General features: G+C 41.0%; 1 protein-coding gene across 1 annotated transcript in view; it reads left to right on the plus strand.

Moving 5' to 3' along the window:
• Window positions 1-371: 371 nt before the first annotated feature.
• Window positions 372-18,324, plus strand: part of LOC131078896 (uncharacterized) — a 45,659-nt gene continuing 27,706 nt past the window's right edge. The window contains exons 1-4 of the mRNA XM_058016719.2: window positions 372-619; window positions 16,279-16,422; window positions 16,546-16,689; window positions 17,225-17,296. Of these exons, the coding sequence (XP_057872702.2) occupies window positions 512-619; window positions 16,279-16,422; window positions 16,546-16,689; window positions 17,225-17,296 (468 nt within the window). The 5' untranslated portion in view covers window positions 372-511. The remainder of the gene's footprint in view (window positions 620-16,278; window positions 16,423-16,545; window positions 16,690-17,224; window positions 17,297-18,324) is intronic.

Consider the following 18,324-nt stretch of genomic DNA (forward strand, 5'->3'; position numbering starts at 1 on the left):
TCACTCTTTTTTTTTGGAATTGCTTTTGGTTTTGAGTCCAAATCTAGAAGTGGAACCGATAAAGAATCTAATTGTCCTTTTAATCATGTTTAGATGTCTACTAATTAACCTTAAATTTAGTATTATCACTAATTAACCTTTCAAACATCTTCGGCGTACCATTGCACACCAAAAATGCAATTTCTAGTTTACTTGATCTCAAAACAAAACAATGTAATTGAATCCTAAGAAAACATAGGCTACATTATCATGTTAACGTGAAAGATAACTCCACGAGATAATTCCACCGTCCAATAAGGAGGACCAAAACTTTATCTCAACAGAAACTGTACCTTTCCGGTCTTTAATACCACAACAGATTTTTATGAAAATAAATGACAAAGTGGACTCTTTGATTTGTGTATGAAAACGACTTCACGAAAAATGCAAAAAAGTGCATCGTGCTCATCTAAATCTACTGCGACTCTCTGTCCTTTTTCTGAAGTTGTTGTTATTTCTCATTTAGCGAAGGATGGACGATCTGATTAAGGGATTCATTCGCACAAAGTTGCAGCAGGAGGAAACGGAGGATGATAATGCTGCTCCTCCCTCCTACATTGATAGATCCACCTGGGCTGAGGTTCCAATCTCTGCCATTTTCAATTTCAAGTGAAAAGATAAACTTCCTTTTGTGTTTTCCTTGCATTTGTACCCAAACTTAGCATAGTAACCATCCTGCCCACAAGTATGGAATGCTCGGCGAATTCTTTTCTCGTGGTTACCAATTATGGTGGATAATAGGTTAGTTACAGTTTTTAACATAGTTACTGAGTATTGTATTTTTATTTTGGTATTTAATGCTTAAATTTTTGGGTGAATTAATCTAATAATATTTACAAAAATCATGAAGTGTGATCTATAATACTTATGTAAGTTTTTCTATATAATTTAATAGAATATAAATTTTATAGCATAAAATTTATTTTTAAAAATTATGATTATTTTTTTCCGGGAAGAAAGATTTGATTTTTTACGTGGCTCACTAGAGGTGAAGCCACACATTGGGTGGCATGAACACATAGTATCAACATGAATCATCACACAGCAGCCCAGCAAGGCAAAGAGGGGGTCTGGAGCACAATCTGGATCGCTAAGTCATTTAGCCAACAGCATCAATGTTACATTGGATCAACAAGAGTATAAAACCCATGATCACAATAGTCCAATGGGGATTGAATCTTGGTGACCATAACAACACCACCATCACTACTTAACTATCACACTATGGCATGAACCCCAAATTATGATTACATTTTTTGTATTTGTTTTCCAATATTTTTTTGGTTGTTGGAAAGATAAATATTCTAGACTTTTTTGAAACTCTCTGATACTAGAGACATGGATCATTTATAGTGCACAAACAATCAACTTCCTCCTCTTTAGTACCGATAATAACATATTTTTTATATTTAAAATCCACTCTATAAATATTCTAGATCCTTTTTGTAACTCTCTGATATTAGAAATATGGATATTTACAGCATAGTTGAACTACTCGCGACTCGGCTCGACTCGCCAAGCCCCTGAGAAAAAAACTCGGCAAAAACTCGGCGAAAAACTCGCCAACGTAAAAACACGCTTAATTTTAATAAAAAATGCATTTTTTTGCAAAATTTAATGAGAAGATGCATCCAATGAGTCAATAAATGATAACACAAAAGAAACAAGCTGATTCTAGATATATTTAAATGCAAAGTGTCTACTAAATCGCATCCTCATGAGAAATGTTGATGGCTGGAAGCAAAATAGTAAATAGTTTTTGTAAAACCAAAAGTAAATACAACTTCCTCTTCCCAGCTCTAGCTAAAACTAGTTTCAAACTTTCATCATATTTGAAATTTCATCATTCATACTCATAGTTTCAAACTTTCAACTCTAAAATGTATAATACCAGGATTTCTTCAATGCTAATTATGTTGTTATATGGAGCCTAATCAGACTCGGAGGTTAAATTTTCCCTATTTCCATCAGCGCAGTTTCCCCCTATATTTTTCGACGGGGGTTTGGGGGCAGCGCCCCCAAGTTGGGGTCAAGGGGCATCACCGAAGGATCCTGAAATTTGACTAAGTCTAGAACTTTGAAGAATCTTCCAAAAACTAGATTTTGCATTATAACTCCTAGAGGTCCGAAACCACTCTCAAACATCCTGATAGTATATATGGAATATAACTTAAAGTATTCACTTATACTTAAATGTTATATTCCATATATGAATCCTGACGGACACACCAAAAAACTCGGCGATTACTTGAGGGCATAGTGGTCTCTCGGCGTGGCCCTTCCAAGTGAGTTTCCCCCTTCTCAGCCCAAAACCATATCGAAAAACAAAAAATGTATGTATTTTTTGCCGTTTTCAGCTGTTATGCTAATGCGGGCGAGTTTTTCTTTAAAACTCGCCGAGTTTTTGGCAAGTTTTCCTGGCAAGTAGAAGTCATTACTACTCGCCAGGTCCAAAAACTCGGCGAGTTTTTGTCACTTGCCGAGTTTTCGGCGAGTGTGTCATCTATGATTTACAGTATAGGAATAATTACCTGCTTCTACTTAATGCCAATAATAACCTATTTTTTATATAAAAGTTTATATCTTTTTCAGTTTCACAGGAAAATTAAAATTTAGCCTTTAGGTGAATATTCAGGAAAAATAAAGAATTTACTTCTAGCTGTTGCAAATTTTGAAGAATGCATGTTATATGACAATTTGATAGCTAACATTGTCAATTGATGCTAATTATTGGAAATTTTGTGAAAAAATCCGAAGGGTGAAAAGGTAGCACATAAAAAGTACCCAACCCTCTATGCACCTAATTCTGTTAAGATTATGGAGCCTACATACTGTTGTGATGTTTTCACACATTGCCCCATTGCAAATGGGGACCCCCACTTTTTCCCTGTTGGCTTAGTTGTTTAGGTTAATTGTCTTGGTTAGGTGTCAGTCCTCAGTCTTTAACCTTTCAGTGAGAGGAGGTTAGCTCAAGTTGTTATGGTAAGTCAAGGTCAAGGTTGAGCTTAGGTAGCTAAGGTTTTCAGCATGTGAGAAAGTTGTCACATTGCTAAGGATTCACATGGTCAGTAAGTCTAGATGAGACCAAATGATCCAACGACCATTGAGAGCTTACAGGCAAAATTGCCTTGGAGAGCATGTCATTTGACATTTTGTAAACTAGGCTAGATGTTGCACCCTGGGGAGTGAGGTCTTAGGCTTACAAGGTTGCCTTCTGATGATGAGATACATCCAAACAGTGAAAAATGAAGGCAATGGACTCATGGAAGTTTGAAGAGAGAAAATTTGACTAAGTCAAAATCTTGCTTAAGTCGTGGTCTTGATCTTAGCTTGCTCACCAAGAGCAGCTTGTGTAATTGAGCCTCAGTTTTGCACCCTCACTATTGGAGTATCAAGCAATGCCACTTTGTGCAATTGAGCATGAGATATGTGCTCATGCTAACAATCAAAGAGAAAGGTTAGTAAGGTGATAAAATTGATAAATTTGGATGTAAATTCAAAATTTGACTAAGTTCAAATGTTTCTCAAGTCATGCCCCCTTTAAGTGCTTGCTCATCAAGGGCAATTTGTGTCAGATGTAATGTTATAAGCACTTATTGTACATGGACTGTGGAATTAATATAGAGGTTGGTTATTTAATATATTTCCATTATGTTCTGTGCATTTACGTTCTGCAAACATTTGGCACCGTTGCCTAGATGTACTCGGGAATGGAAGACACGGATGGCGCACGGACACAACGGACCTACTCGTTGGTGAGGCTGACCCAGAGGCCGACGATGCGCAAAGGGAACAATCGTCGTGGGACACAGAGCGTGATGGCAAGAGGCGGAGGGGAAATTGAACCTTGTAATAATCCCGACACACTGCTGATATAAATTGTGGTCGAAAGGCAAAATAAAAAATAAAAATAATAAAAGTTTTTTTGTGTACATGGCGTGTGTTTGCTGTGTATGGAAGTGACTTATGCCCAATAGACTAAATAAGGACAAAAATAAAAAGATACAGAGTGACGAATGGGAAGTGGCACAAACCGCATTGAATCTCAAACAACAGATAGAACGAAGGCGTAGGCTAAGGCAGCTTGCTGAGGGACGATCGGCCGAGGGGTTGCCCGAAGGGAACCCAGGAGGTGTCACGGAGGTTGCGGAGGCAGAGATAGACGGAGAGAACTACACTGTCTACACTGTTGTAGGGTTGCGAGAAGGAGTCACGGAGGGTGCCGAAGGAGAACTCTACAGTTCGCCAGAATACCATCGTAGGGTAAGAAGCTGCGAAGAGTTGGTGGAACAAACAAGGCGAAGTCTAAACCTAATCGACGCTACCAGAGACTTGCTAAAGAATTTGTCCATTTCAGAGGACAACTGGAGGGAGACAACCAACCGGAGGGAGACAACGGAAGGTGACGGTACGACCTAAGGTGCTGAAGGAGCACAAGGGTACCGTACGGGAGGCAATTTGTTTGGTTCGGTGTCAGCAACTTTTTCCGGAGGACCCACGAGTGGAGGTTCAGTTGCAGGAGGCGGAGGATCGCCAGGTATAAGCACACAAGGAATTAGAGGAGCGAGACCCAGCGGTGGGATGGCGAGTAAACAAAAATTGCCAAAGTTCACAGGGGAGGGCAAGGAAGACCCCTTACAGCACTGCCGTACATGTGAAACCATTTGGTCTGCCAATGGAGTAACAGACCAGGATGATTGGGTACAACAGTTCCTAGCCACGTTACGAGGAGTTGCCATAGATTGGTACTCCGATGTGGACAAGCAAAAAGTGGCCACGTGGGCCAATCTACAGAAGGAATTCACGGGGGAGTTTCGGTTGCTCTGTGATGACAATGAAATTGTAATGGAGATATACAGTACCAAACAAGGTACCAGGGAGACAGTACGGGCATACAGTCGAAGGCTGAAAGAACTCTTGGGTAAAATGGAAAGCCAACCCGCAGATGGATTGAAGAAACGATGGTTCGTTGAAGGGTTGAAATCCTCCCTACGGAGGAAGATGAAAATTGTACCCCCGACGTCATATGACGACGCTTATAATAGGGCGATGGACCTGGAGAGCGAACACAAAACATCAAAGAAGAAGAAAAGTAATAAATCCTCATCCGAGGATGATGACTCTTCACAGGAAAGCAGCAGCGACGACGAGGCTGGCAAACGGGTGCAAGCGCTCCAGAAAGACATGGAGCGAATGAGAAAGGAATTCAAAATAATGAGAAGCACTAGTTGGAACGAAGGGGACATATGCTGCACTGAGTGCAAAGAGGAAGGGCACACAAAGGGTACTTGCCAAAAGAAGGCATTCTGCGAGATTTGCCAAGTGATGGGACACTCCACCAAGGAGTGCCCATACAACATGAAAACCCGAAGTACGCAAATGAACCGGGTGCTATTCACGGAGCAGGCCACAACATCCGCATTAGCGGGTACCGGCCAACATACTAACACAACGGCATCATTTGGAGGATACCGGGACAACAGACGCAGCGGCGGAAGGAATAGAAACAATAACAATAACGGAAGCCGTATCCAGTATGACGCCAAGGGCCGGCCAATTATCCAATGTAGGGCCTGTAATCAGTGGGGGCACTTCGCCCGTGATTGCACGAAGGAAGCCACCCCTCAGCACCTCTGCCGTTGGTGTGGGCCAGGCGACCATGAGGACGCAAATTGCCCGCAGGCAGGGGTTAATCTCCTCAACATTGAGAAGGCTGAGAAGACTCGTGAGAAAAAAGTACTGGCGATCACCCGCGCCCAGACGAAAAAAACCACTTATCCCGACCCCCGTACGGAGAAGGAGAGATTACGGGAGGCAAAGGCCAATATTGAACGTGAGATGACGACCAAACAACGGGACAACGAGGTGGCGAGTACATCATCCCGTACGGAAGTGGAAAATAACATCATTGGGCAAATCTTGCAGATAGAGGTGCCGATAAAGGTAAAAGACCTTCTAGACTCTATGCCACAATTGAGGACTGCCATCCTCACCAATGTGCAAAGCACCGCAGTGTTGAGTGCACCACAGGTAGGGGTTCCTGCCACCGCATTATCGAGTGCACCACAGGTAGGGGTTCCTGCCACCGCATCATCGAGTGCACCACAGGTATGGGTTCCTGCCACCGCATCGTCGAGTGCACCATAGGTAGGGGTTCCCGCCATCGCTTCGAAGAGTACACCACAGGTGGAGGTTTTCGTTAGCCCTTCAACTGACCTGATGTTACTAGCCTTGAGCAGTGGTAGACACCCAGCTGTGGTAGAAATGGGTATCCGTGGGACCATTCTGAAGGACACCATTGTGGACGGGGGATCTAGGGTGAATGTACTACCAGAAGAAACATGGAAGCGGCTAGGGAAGCCCACCCTGTGGCCACCCACATTCAACCTGGTGGGAGCGGACCAACACGGCATTAAGCCACTCGGCCTGTTGATGGCCCAGCAAGTGACAATTGGTACGCAACCATTCTTGTTAGATTTCGTGGTTATTCCCTCGAAGAAGAAAGGCTATGACGCCATCCTGGGGAGAGCGTGGTTGATCAACGCGAGGGTAAACCACAACTGGAAGAAAAATACACTTTCCATGGAGAAGGGAGGGCGGAAATATACCATTGACCTACACACCCAAGATGTCGGCGAAGAGCTCGCCTCTTCCGACTCGGACTCAGAGGACTCTAATAAAGGGGAAGGGGGTCCCGATGAAAGCAAGGGCAAGAACGCGATGGAGCCGAACAGTGAAGGGGTGCTCGAATTGGAGGGATGTTCTGAAGATGAGGTATGCTCACTTAACGGGCTCTTCCACTGGCAAATGGAGGATTATGAAATGTTCCAAAGCTACAGGCTCGAAGTAGAGGAACCAGAGCAACCAACAGAGGTGTACCTGCCGGAATACAAAGAATATTGGAAGGGAGACACCCCAAACCCTGGCGACGTAGATAATCCGAAGAGTGTTGGCAACAATTGGAACCCTGTGTGGAAGACCGCAGTCTTCAAAATCTTTATTATTCTTCTTCTTCTTATGTACGGGAAGGAGGTCGTGGTCCCTGTAGAATTTGTGGTTCCAGGTCTTCCGATGGCCATTGAAAATAGATTGGCCACCAACGGGCCCAAATTGAAACCCTACCACACGAAGCGCGCAGGGAACTTGAGAGGCCGGACGGACACCCGAGAGGATGGAAGGGGACTTGAGAGGCCAGGTAGGCGACTCAAGAGGCACGGGACCACAGCAGGCGACTCTCGGGCGAGGAAAACCGAGAAGGATGAAGGGCAATCCCAGAGACAGGGGACCCGAGTAGACGACTCTTTAAGACAACTAAATTAGGAGATGACAAAAAAAAACAAAAAAAAACGTACGGTCGTATGATAGGCAACCGTACGGTCAAAAATTTATATTAAAAAAAATGAAAAAATCGTATGGTCGTACGACAGCGACAGTACGGTCAAAAATTATATATATATATAAAAAAAAAAAAATTATAAAAAAAGAACGGACCACCGTACGGCGGTGACCACCGTGCGGTGGGCCACCCCGGTGGTGGCAACACCGACGGCGATCACCGTGCGGTGGTAACACCAACGGCGACCACTGTGCGGTGGGCCACCGACGGTGACCACCGGCGCTGGTAACATCATACGGTGGACACCGACGGTGGATGCCATCGTGCGGTGGTCAACCGCACAGCCGCACACAAAGCCGCACAGCCGCTCCGTCGTCATGGTCCGCCGTACGGTGGAGGGGTGTAGGCCGCACGATCGGAGGTGCCAATGCTGTTGTTGACCGTACAGGGAGGTTGTATGGCCGGGGTGCCATCGGGGACATTACAGTGCCAAAAAAAAAACGACGACGGCCAGATTTAAAATGATTCGCTGGAGTTTGAAGCCAGGACACTAGAAATTCAGAGTGGAAAAGAAGGGTTTTTGGCATCTTAAAATATCATAGAAATGTTGTGCGCCATGGACTTTCGTATGGTTCTGAGGGTTGTAAATTGGTGTTGGCGACGGGGGTGCTACCCCTCGAGTCGACCCCGCGAGGGGCGCTGCCCCTCGACCCCAGTTTATTTTGAGCTACAGAAGACCACGGGAAGTGTTGTGGTTGTCCGTATTGTGAGAAAGAAGTCTACAACTAAGCATTGGCGGGGAAGCCATAAGCCGTAGAGGGAGACGGATTTGGAGGTTGGGAACAAACAGAGTTTGAGGGAAGGCATTGCAGGTCCGCGCAGTTGTATGACACCAGGGAGTTATTCAGTTCAGTTTTTAGCCTTTGGGGAGTGTGATGGAGGATTTGAGGTGTCTCCTAGCCTTTGTGCCAGTGGGTTGTGGCCACCTCCAGGCAGGATAGGTACGCTTTGAGGAACTCGGAGTATGTCTTGGCTGGACGTGAGGTTGCCTTGGTGGATGCACAGAGGGCTCGGGAGGAGCTGACCACCAGGTTGGAGGCAATAATTGCGTGAGACTTAGTTCAGTGTACGCAGGAGTTGGATGTCGGGAGAGTAGCACGGGTGGCTATCGAGGACAAATTGGCTAGGGAGACAGTATCAATTGAGTAGCAGTTGGTGGAAGCTGAGACTGAAAAACGTGTTTTGCAGACAAGTTTGGGTTAGGCACAGGAGGACTGTGATGGCAAAGGAAGCAATATTGGTGAATTCCGCACTTGAGCATCGGATGGTAGCAGAAAAGGGTTTTCAGGCGCGGACGCAGCAAGTGTATAAGATCCGGGCCCGACTGGCGTCAATAGTTCCTGCCATTCATCTCTATTTTGTATTAAGTCGTCGGAGTCGACTTCTTTTCTTGGGGGGGATGATGTTGTCGAGAATAATCATTATGTTATGTTGTTATATTATGTTTATGTTGTCGTCGGTAATAATGAGTTACGGTGGTCAGTTAGTTAGCCGACGGGTAGGTAGTTGGAGTTGCGACGGTTGTGTCGCACCCCTTCGGGTATTATATATTGTGTACCTTTTCTTCGAAGTGGGATCATGTTAGTCGTGTCAGATGTAATGTTATAAGCACTTATTGTACATGGACTGTGGAATTAATATAGAGGCTGGTTATTTAATATATTTCCATTATGTTCTGTGCATTTACGTATTGCATTTAACTGTTTAGCCGAGAGGGCAAACACACCCAAGCAAGGCAACATCGACGTAAGCATTCAAATTCAATATTTTATTCAAATCAAGGAAGAGAAGGCAATCATTTTATGCAAATACAAGGTCAAAATCCACCCTTAATTGTGCAATTGACCCTCCAAAATGCGCTCTCCCTAACATTTTATGCAATTGAACATTGAAAAGCCGCCCAACATGCAACTAGCACGAGGTAAGAAAGGTAAGCATTTAATATTTTGTGCAATTGAAGGCTCATTTTGCACCCTCATTTGTGCAATTGAGAGGTGAAAACCCGTCTAGCATGAACTAAGCAAGACAAATGTTTATCATTTTATGCAATTACATGCTCAATTTCCGCCCTTACCTAGGATTTATGCAATTGAATGTGAAAAATCTGCCCATGTTTGTGCAATTGAAGGCAGAAAATCCGCCCAAGCAAATATGGCAGGCTTAAGGTGATCCTAAATCAAACGTGTGGAAGGAAGACCTAATGTGCAGATTTCCAAGCATAGGACTCAGACCTTGGAACACTTCAAAATCAGACACGGGAATCACAAATTGAATCACCATTTCATCATCATTTTGTGGGCATATCAGATTGGGGGTTTGTGAAATTTATGCATATCATGTGCATTTGATGCCATCTTTGTTTATTTTGCAGGTATGACTAAGGAAAAGGATGAAGGTGCAGACTGCAAACAGCATCAGGGAGCTTACCAATGCAAGAGAAGGTAGCTTCAAGGCCAAACAAAGCAGGAGCAGACCTGCAAGCATGGGGAAGAAATCAGATATTGAGTGAATTATAGTAGGCTGAGTGTAAATTCAGGGTAAAATCAGAAGCACTTAAGGTGAAGTGGAATCAGACTTGGAAAGCTAGGAGGGAGAGGACTTCACAAGAAGGCAACACAAGGAGATGAATCATGCAACATCAAGGGCTTGGGATGCAATTACTAATGAAGAAAGGAAGAGTTTATTAGCAAGCAAGATGGCATCATAACATCAAATTTATCAAGGCATAGCAGATTGATTCAGCAATGCAACATCAAGATAAGCACTAGCTAAAGGCATGGAAGAAATCAACATCATGAAAAATGAAAAAAAGAGGACTCAATGTTGCAATTACAACACGAAGGGATGAAATGCAAAAGAAGGGTCAAGGCAAGGAAGATGATAAAGGGGAAGCAATTTTCATTCCTAAGGAGATAGAAGAGTTAACCAAAATTAGAAGTCCATCCGGTAAAGATGAAGTGCTAAAGAACGAAATCAAGAACATGTCAAGATGACGCAATTAAGGAATATGAACCATCACAATCTGTCAAAAGGCTAGAAATGTTAAGTATCAAGAGATATTGCTCAATTACACTTTGTGATCATCTACATGGCAAGTTGAGGTGGAATTCTAGTCATCATCAACCCACTCAAGTCCTTCCAAGTCAGCACGTATAGATGCATTGAACTTGACTCATCTCAAGGAGGACAATCACACATGTGACACATGGCATCTGTAGTACCCCTACCCTAGTCTATTTCTAACCTTGGCTTTATCTTGATTAGTTAATCGTAATATTATGTTATAGTCAGATGTTGATTTTACGCATAGCTATTGATGTGGTTCTCACACTAGTTTTATGCTAGTTGTTTAATGTTCTTATTTCATGGTATTCATCGAGCTAACGCATTCATTAAGTTATTATATATGTATGCATGTATGATCGTTGGTTGCAGGAGATTTCAGGTACGAAGTCGCATGAGTGCGAGGTTCGTCGTCCCCTGGTTTTGCAGGTTTGAGCATACCTTCTAATCCTTAGAGTTGGATTAGGTGGTCGTAAGACCTTAGTCGGCCTTAGTCGTGCTCAAGTGAGCATCGCCAGTCGTCGTCGGTAATCCCTTCTTGCTTGGGTTTGCGAGTCGTCTGTTTGGTTGACCTTCTCGGTTTGCGTGCTTGGTGTGCCTGGTTTAATTGATTATTTAGTCCTCAGTAATTGTCGTGATTAAATATGCGTTTGTGCATTGATGATTAATGGATTAAATTAATCGGGTTCTCGTAATGTGATTTTCGTTGTTATTGGATTGCTCGTTTTTAATTGGGAGTAAATTCGATTGAATGATTGATTTGGAATATTTAATGCATTTTATATATGCTGTTGAGAAGAAAGTTTTAAATTTTATCGCCATAGAGTTAATTGTGTTCTGTTGGCTTATTTGAATTAAAAGATTAAAATTGTTTAAATGAGGGAATCGATTTTTAATTGAAAAGCAAGTTATATTGTTGATATTGTTGAAAATGATTAAATTTTGAGGAATTAATTGTAAATAAAAGTTTTAATTCCAAAAATAGAAAATTTTGGGTCAACTCTTCCATATAACCCAATTTGGGAAATTTGGAGAGGATGGGCATTTTGGAGGATTTTTGGTTGAGAAAGATTTTGGGAGATGAATTGGAGGATTTTGGAGGAAGAAGGAGGATTTGGGAGCTGGAGATTTGGATTCTTCGTCAGATCTTGCCAAGAATGCGAGATCAGGTAGGGTTGTTTATCCATTTGGTTTTTCTAAATTTTTATGGGGTTTGCTGTTCTGGGAGGAAATGTTGTAAAACCCATATCTCCAAGTTTAGGAAAATGGATTTCTGGTATGTAAATCGAAATGTGGAATTCGAACCCATTTATTGTTATTCTGGTTTTTGCAAAGTAAAACGAACTGTGTGTTCAAAATATGATGGATTTTATCGAACTGGGCTTTTTGTTCAAACCGGTCTCTGCGTTTTAAACCCAGTTAGCAATATTCGGCTGGGCGTTTGTGACCATTTTAGAACTGTGTGTTTTAAAATTATATGGGAGTAATTTCGATCTGGGTTTTAAATTTTGCAGCGCTGTGTAAAATATCAATGTTTATCCCTGTGCGTTAATCCTTGAACATTATTATTTTTTTTAATAGTGGGCGTTATTGTTTTAAGAGTTTCGGGCTGGGCGTTTGTATGGCTTCAAGCTGAGGGTTTGGGGATTGGAGGTGGGGAGCGGAGCTCCACCCGCTCCACCTCCCCTCTCCCCCACTCGCCCCTTACTCCTCCTCCCCTCGCCGCGCGTCCTTCCCTTTCTCCGCCCGCGTTCTCTCTCTTTCCTCCCGCTCGCTGTGTAAGTGCTGTGGCTACGGGTGCGGCTGCAGCCCACGGCGGTGGCCGCAGGGGCTGCGGTGGCCGCAGGGCGCCGCGGCACCTGCGGGCACCGCCGTGGGCGCCGCCTGCGCGCTACCCTGCGGCTAGGGTTAGGGCACGGCCCTTCCCAGCTCGCTTCCTTTTGTTTTTTTTTTAAATGCGTTTGTTTTGTTTAAAACATAGATGATAAAACGTTTTTTTTAATGCGTTTTTTTTTTATCATTCAAAAAAAAAAATGCATATGTTATGTTATGACCTTTGATGTATGTTATTTAAATGTTGAGTTTTATTAGTTCTTAATTTCGATTAAGGAGGCATTAATCGTCACAAATTTTAGTTTGATAATGATTAATTTTATAATTGAGCTTATAGGTTAATTGTTATTTAGCTTCATTCCGTGACTTATGCCCTCTTTTCAATTAAGTTCTACAACTGTAATTTCGGAATTGGATATTGTCGATTATATTTTGATTGATCTTGTTCCAGTAAAATTGTACCTCCCCTTCTAGCTAATTTGGGAAGATGGCTAATTGATGTAGTATTGTTTAAAAATAATAGAGAATAATATGTTATTGGAAATCGTTGGAATACGATGTAAATTCTACTTAATGATGTTTTGCCGGAGATTTAATAGCTTATATTAGCTGATTAATGGTTGTCTGAGATTTATTAATATGAATTGGTTAAAAACTCATTACGGCCTTATATGCCTGTTCGATGCTTGAACCTTAGGAGTTAGAAAACCAAGAACAAATTATCCCTTGATGAGGTAGATAACTGTAAGTTGTTTTAGATCTTGTAGAAAACTTGATCGATTTTAATGATTAAATCAATTTGAGGAAATATAGTCTTTTCTGATTATCGCCTTGCGAGTTTAAATTCTGTATTCGCCTTTAATTATGAAATGGCATGCTTTGCTTTGTTTAAAGGACCCTATCGTATGGATGATTTGGTGTTCCTGTTTCAGTCCTCGAACTTTGAGTTGACTATGGTGTTGTGATAGTGTCGTTTGATCAAATCCTCTTTGAGTGAGTCGAATAATGATTCGTGGTTAACCTTAGTTGTCAGGTCTCTAGTTAGAGTACCGTCAGTAAGTGATTACCCTTGAGTCGTGTTTGACCTGATGATTGTGTATCTATTCTTGAACTCCGTTTGTCAGACCATGTGTATTCCCTGGTTTGAGTTCGTCTGAGTTAGTCTAGTGTCGTATGGGAAAGTGGCTTTCGATTGGGGGCCGCGCCCAAAGTGGCTGCTGGATAACCCGTCGAAAGTGAGTCTAATAAGTGATAACCTAAGTAGATTAGAAAATAATCTCTAAATAAGATAATGTGCCTCACACATGGGACGGGTGCTAGCATAGACTCGACATGCTGTGAGAAGGCCTGAAATAGCAAACCATCTTCCTTGTCATCATGAGAGGATGTGTGGGTCCACATGAGGCTTGGATGGGCCGGAAGTTCGGATTAGGTTGCCAGGGTTACCAGTGTATGGGGCCGGGACCTATGAAGACTTGCCATGGTATCCATACCAGGTTGTGTGATGACACTTGTCCCTACGTTCGCTAGTGTGTTGTCGTCTTGTCCTGTTTGAGTACCTTTGTGAGTCGTCCTTTGTCTCTGCCCTTGTGAGTGTTGGTTTCATGTTAGACCTTGGGTGGTGATGGTTCAGTTTTATGGATGCTCTCATGGACTCTTATGTTATTAGCTTTGATTATGTTCAGCTGGATCCTGTTCCTTGTAAGGATCGTTTATGTATTTATCGACCGGTGTGGTCGTTTGTATATTGCTTATGTATCGCCTTGATGGCTGGATTGTAATTGGTGTAACCTCTTGTATTCTTAACTTTATCATTTATCAGAGGGGGTCTTGCAGTTGAGCAGACCCGGAGATGTAGCCCTTTAGGGGTGAACTCCGAGATCATTATGGTGTTTTGTGGTGTATTCTCTTATGTTTCCTTTATTCAGCTTATCATGTATGATTAACTCATGTTAGAATGGTTAAATGGATAAATGAAATTAGCTTTTAATGCTTTTATGCAGTTCTTTCTTGAATGCCATGTTGATCGAATGCATAAGTGGTTTAGATGAGATTCACCGTTGATGCTTGTATGTAATCGTCTTTTAAAATGCAATATGTTGGAATATGAAGGAATGTAACCTAGAGTAATAAATTATACTCAGCTATTGTTAAGGAATTTAAATATGCTTGGAATGATCTCTTATGTTATGATGAAATCCTAGTGTATTAGAAAATGTAGATGTATGGTTTGTAATTTTAAATTGAAAAGCTTGTATGAGTTAAGTGAACTGTGAAAATTAAGTAATCTCGTTGGGAAACTCTTTAGGAGATTGGTTGATGTCTTCCGCTATGTAATCTGAATCTTTGGTATCATGTTGCATCTTATGTGTTGTATCTTTAAAAAAAAAATTTGCACTGTATTCTTGTGTTATTTTGGCTTATCCCTTCGGGGTTTCCTGGCGGGGCATTACATTACAACAAATACTGTTTCACATACCTACCTATTTTCTCATTGGTGAGAAATCAAAGAGGATATGTGTCCATCATATTGTAATTTTCTCATTGGCCAAAAGAACTTTGTTATAACAAACTCTAATTAGGGTTTTATTTTGTAATCTTGGCCATTGATTGGTGAATCAGCCTAGGCCATTCATTTTAAAGAGCTCTCTCTATAAGGCTCAAATCTCTCTTTTCAAAGGTTAATAGTTAGTAGTGGATCAATAGTTGGTTAATAGATAATTGTTAGTAGCAGAAGCAGTCAATAGTTAGCAATTAGAATAGAGTAGGAGGAGAAGGCGAAGATTGTTGGTAAGATCTTGTTGTAAGACACTTATTGTTTTCATTGAAGTTATGATGAATTCTCTATGTTAATTCAAACTGTTGCATGGTCTCTACTTCTCATTTGCTTTAAAGTTGGAGATGAATGGAAGATATCATTGTTGATGAATGGTGTACTGAATGTTCATACTAGTAAATTGTTGATTACAAATTGCAGTGCGTAGTTGACTGAACTTGTGTGAAAGCTTAACTTCTATTACTTCATGCTCATTGTTCATGTGGTTGATGTGCATTGGTGATATGAAAATCGTTCGTTTATCCTTAGGAGATTGCACCAGTTTTGTATAGTTGTTTCTTGATGGCGAAACAAAGCTTGGTTTGGTCACACCTAATCAACAATCAATTCCTACATTCTTAGGATTAGATTAGCTTTCTTAACCCTTAATTCCTTTTGCTATTTGTTTTCCAAGTTAAGCAATTCTTCGTGTTCCAGCAACATTCATGTTCAACGTAAGTCCCCTTGGATTGCCAACAATCACATCAACCATTGAGCTATCTACATGTCTAGACCTGACAATAGAAACCTTGGAGTCATCTCAGTTGATCATATAACTTAGCATCTGAGGAAATTTTGATCAAGAGAGGATAGAGTGCCTTTGGTATTTTATTCTGTGTTGCATAGTACATAAAAACACATCAACACATACCCTACACCTTCAAGATTGGAACATGTGGGAAAGATCTTGGCCATCCCCAAGTTAGATCTCAAGTATCTGAAATAAAACAGGATATAACACAGTTGTTTCCCATTAGATTTTTCTGGATGTTCACATGTGAAATGCCAAAGATCTAAGAAATTTAAAAAATGAATTGATGTAGCTGTAGGCAGGTAGAATTTCCACATATGCGAATACCCAGTGCACTTATTGTATTTAGCTAATGTATTCCATGTACCTGACCGTATTTAGCCTACAAAGTACACATATCCTAGTCTCCTCAGGGCCTGAACCTTCACATCCTCTGCTCAAGCACAAGATCGTTATGATCTGTAAGTTATTCCTTCAAAGATGAAAACAAAAAGTATATAATACAGTTGTTTTCAAATAGATTTATCAGAATTGTTTTCTTGTGGAAATCTCAAAGATCTAAAATATAATTCAATATAACAGACACAAGCATGTTTGCAGGTACTTAGTGGGCACAAGGAGGAGGAAGCCAATTATGTAGAAGAAGCAGAGAATAGTAAGAATGGGATTCATTTCAATGAGGAGTTTAAGCAGCAGGAGAAGAAGAAGCATTCCAGATTTTCATGGCAGGAGCAGCAAAATGAGGTACATTGAATTAAAAAAGATATAATGCAGCTGTTTTCAAATAGATTTATTGAAATATTTACTTGTGGAAATCTTAAAGATCTAAAATTAAATTCATTATAATAGACAAAATCATGTTTGCAGGTAGTTAGTGGGCACAATCAGGAAGAATACAATTATGAAGAAGAAGCAGAGAATAGTAAGAATGCGATACATTTCAATGAGGAGTTTAAGCAGCAGGAAAAGAAGAAGCAATCCAAATTTCCATGGCAGGAGCAGCAAAATGAGGTGCTCTTTTGCATTTCACTAGTCAATAACAATATTTTCAAATTTCGTATAGGGCAAAACTTCTCTCAGGCTATCCAGTAGAACTTCAGCAAATTTCTTTCTGTGGAAACCTTCATTCTAATAAAAGAACTAGTAGCCGAATGTTAATTAAACAGGTGAAGGCAAATTTAAGATATGTGTTTAGAGAACTCCAAAACCGTGTTTATAAACAAGGGTGATTTATTCTTCAAATTCTGAGGTTCTTTATCAATCAATCTTTTAACAAAACTTGAGAGAACCAGCCTTACCCATCCACCTACACCTGGATTATTAATTGGCTAAAATTTATTACTATTAAATTATTAATTGTAAATCTTTTCTTTTCAACTATGATATTAAGCTATCATTCATAGAGTTTGTGCTTTTTTGATGGAAAGATTTACCACTATTTTATTAAAAAGATTGTGGAAATTTCTATTTCTAAAAATCTCTAATGCTTGTTGGCCACACCCAAAAGAATTGCAATTCTATTACACTTAATGTCCAGATTTGGCAGGCTGCAGCTGATTCTGAGGTGTGGGAGACAGTAGGAGAACACCATTCCAAATCTCCACAGAAATACTATAAGGTGTGTCTATTCCCATCCTAAAGATATTAATTCTCAGCTTGTTTATTCGATAAAAATGGGGTAGATTAACAAGGGATTCTCCTTTGTTTTTTCTGGCAAAAACTATGTTTTAATTGAAAGAAGTCGTATAGTGCCTCTTTATGCCCTCTTTGCCCTTTGGTTTAAATTTTGTAATTGTTAGTTTTACTTTCAGATTAACAATAAACTCAGAAAATAGATGTTTGTTGTTAGGGTTTTCAACTTAGTGACTGATAGAAAGCAAACAAACAAACAGATGAAAATGAGACAAGACAGTATTACCCTGGGAAAACCTCCTAGGAGGAAAAACCCAGCAAGAAGAGATCCTCAGATCTGATTATGAATTAAACAATATTCTGATTACAACACTTATCTCTTTAGGAGGTCTGAAATGGCCACACTTTAGGGCTGATGTAGATGACTAAACAGTATCAGGTCTGCACCTCAGATCTGCACTTTTGTCTTCATTAACCAGTAACCTGATCTGCACTTTTGACGCCTTACTCTTGACAGCAGTTTGTACCTTTCACTGTAGATATTCACACCTAAAGGCAGCAGATGAAGTTCGCATTCATGCACAGCAGACAACTGACTATTTTCGCTTCAACTTGACAGCTAATTCACATGAGAGAGGAAAGATATGATTGTAATAATGAGGTCAAGTAGATGTTCATTTATATGAGGCAAGAGGACATATTTGAGGTCAGCTTGGTGCTGATCTCTTTTATTTATTTTATGACTTTTGCTTTATAGGGTCGGCCCTATTAGGGGGAACACGTTTCCCTTTAGTGTGGCGTGAGATAGGGGAGAGAAGGGCCCAGCCCTTGGCGGATTCCAATGTTGCCTTAAGGCAATTGGAATCCGCATCCTACCTAGTTACAATCAACAGTAATCTCTCTTCATTCCCGTTCAAAACAATCCTGAAGTTTTATTCTTATTTCCTTGAATCAACTGAAAGAAAACCTAACGCATACTTTTTCTTATCAAATTGAGCATTATATTTCTGGCAC

This window comes from Cryptomeria japonica, chromosome 2 (assembly GCF_030272615.1).
Source record: "Cryptomeria japonica chromosome 2, Sugi_1.0, whole genome shotgun sequence".
Classification (NCBI taxonomy): Eukaryota; Viridiplantae; Streptophyta; class Pinopsida; order Cupressales; family Cupressaceae; genus Cryptomeria; species Cryptomeria japonica.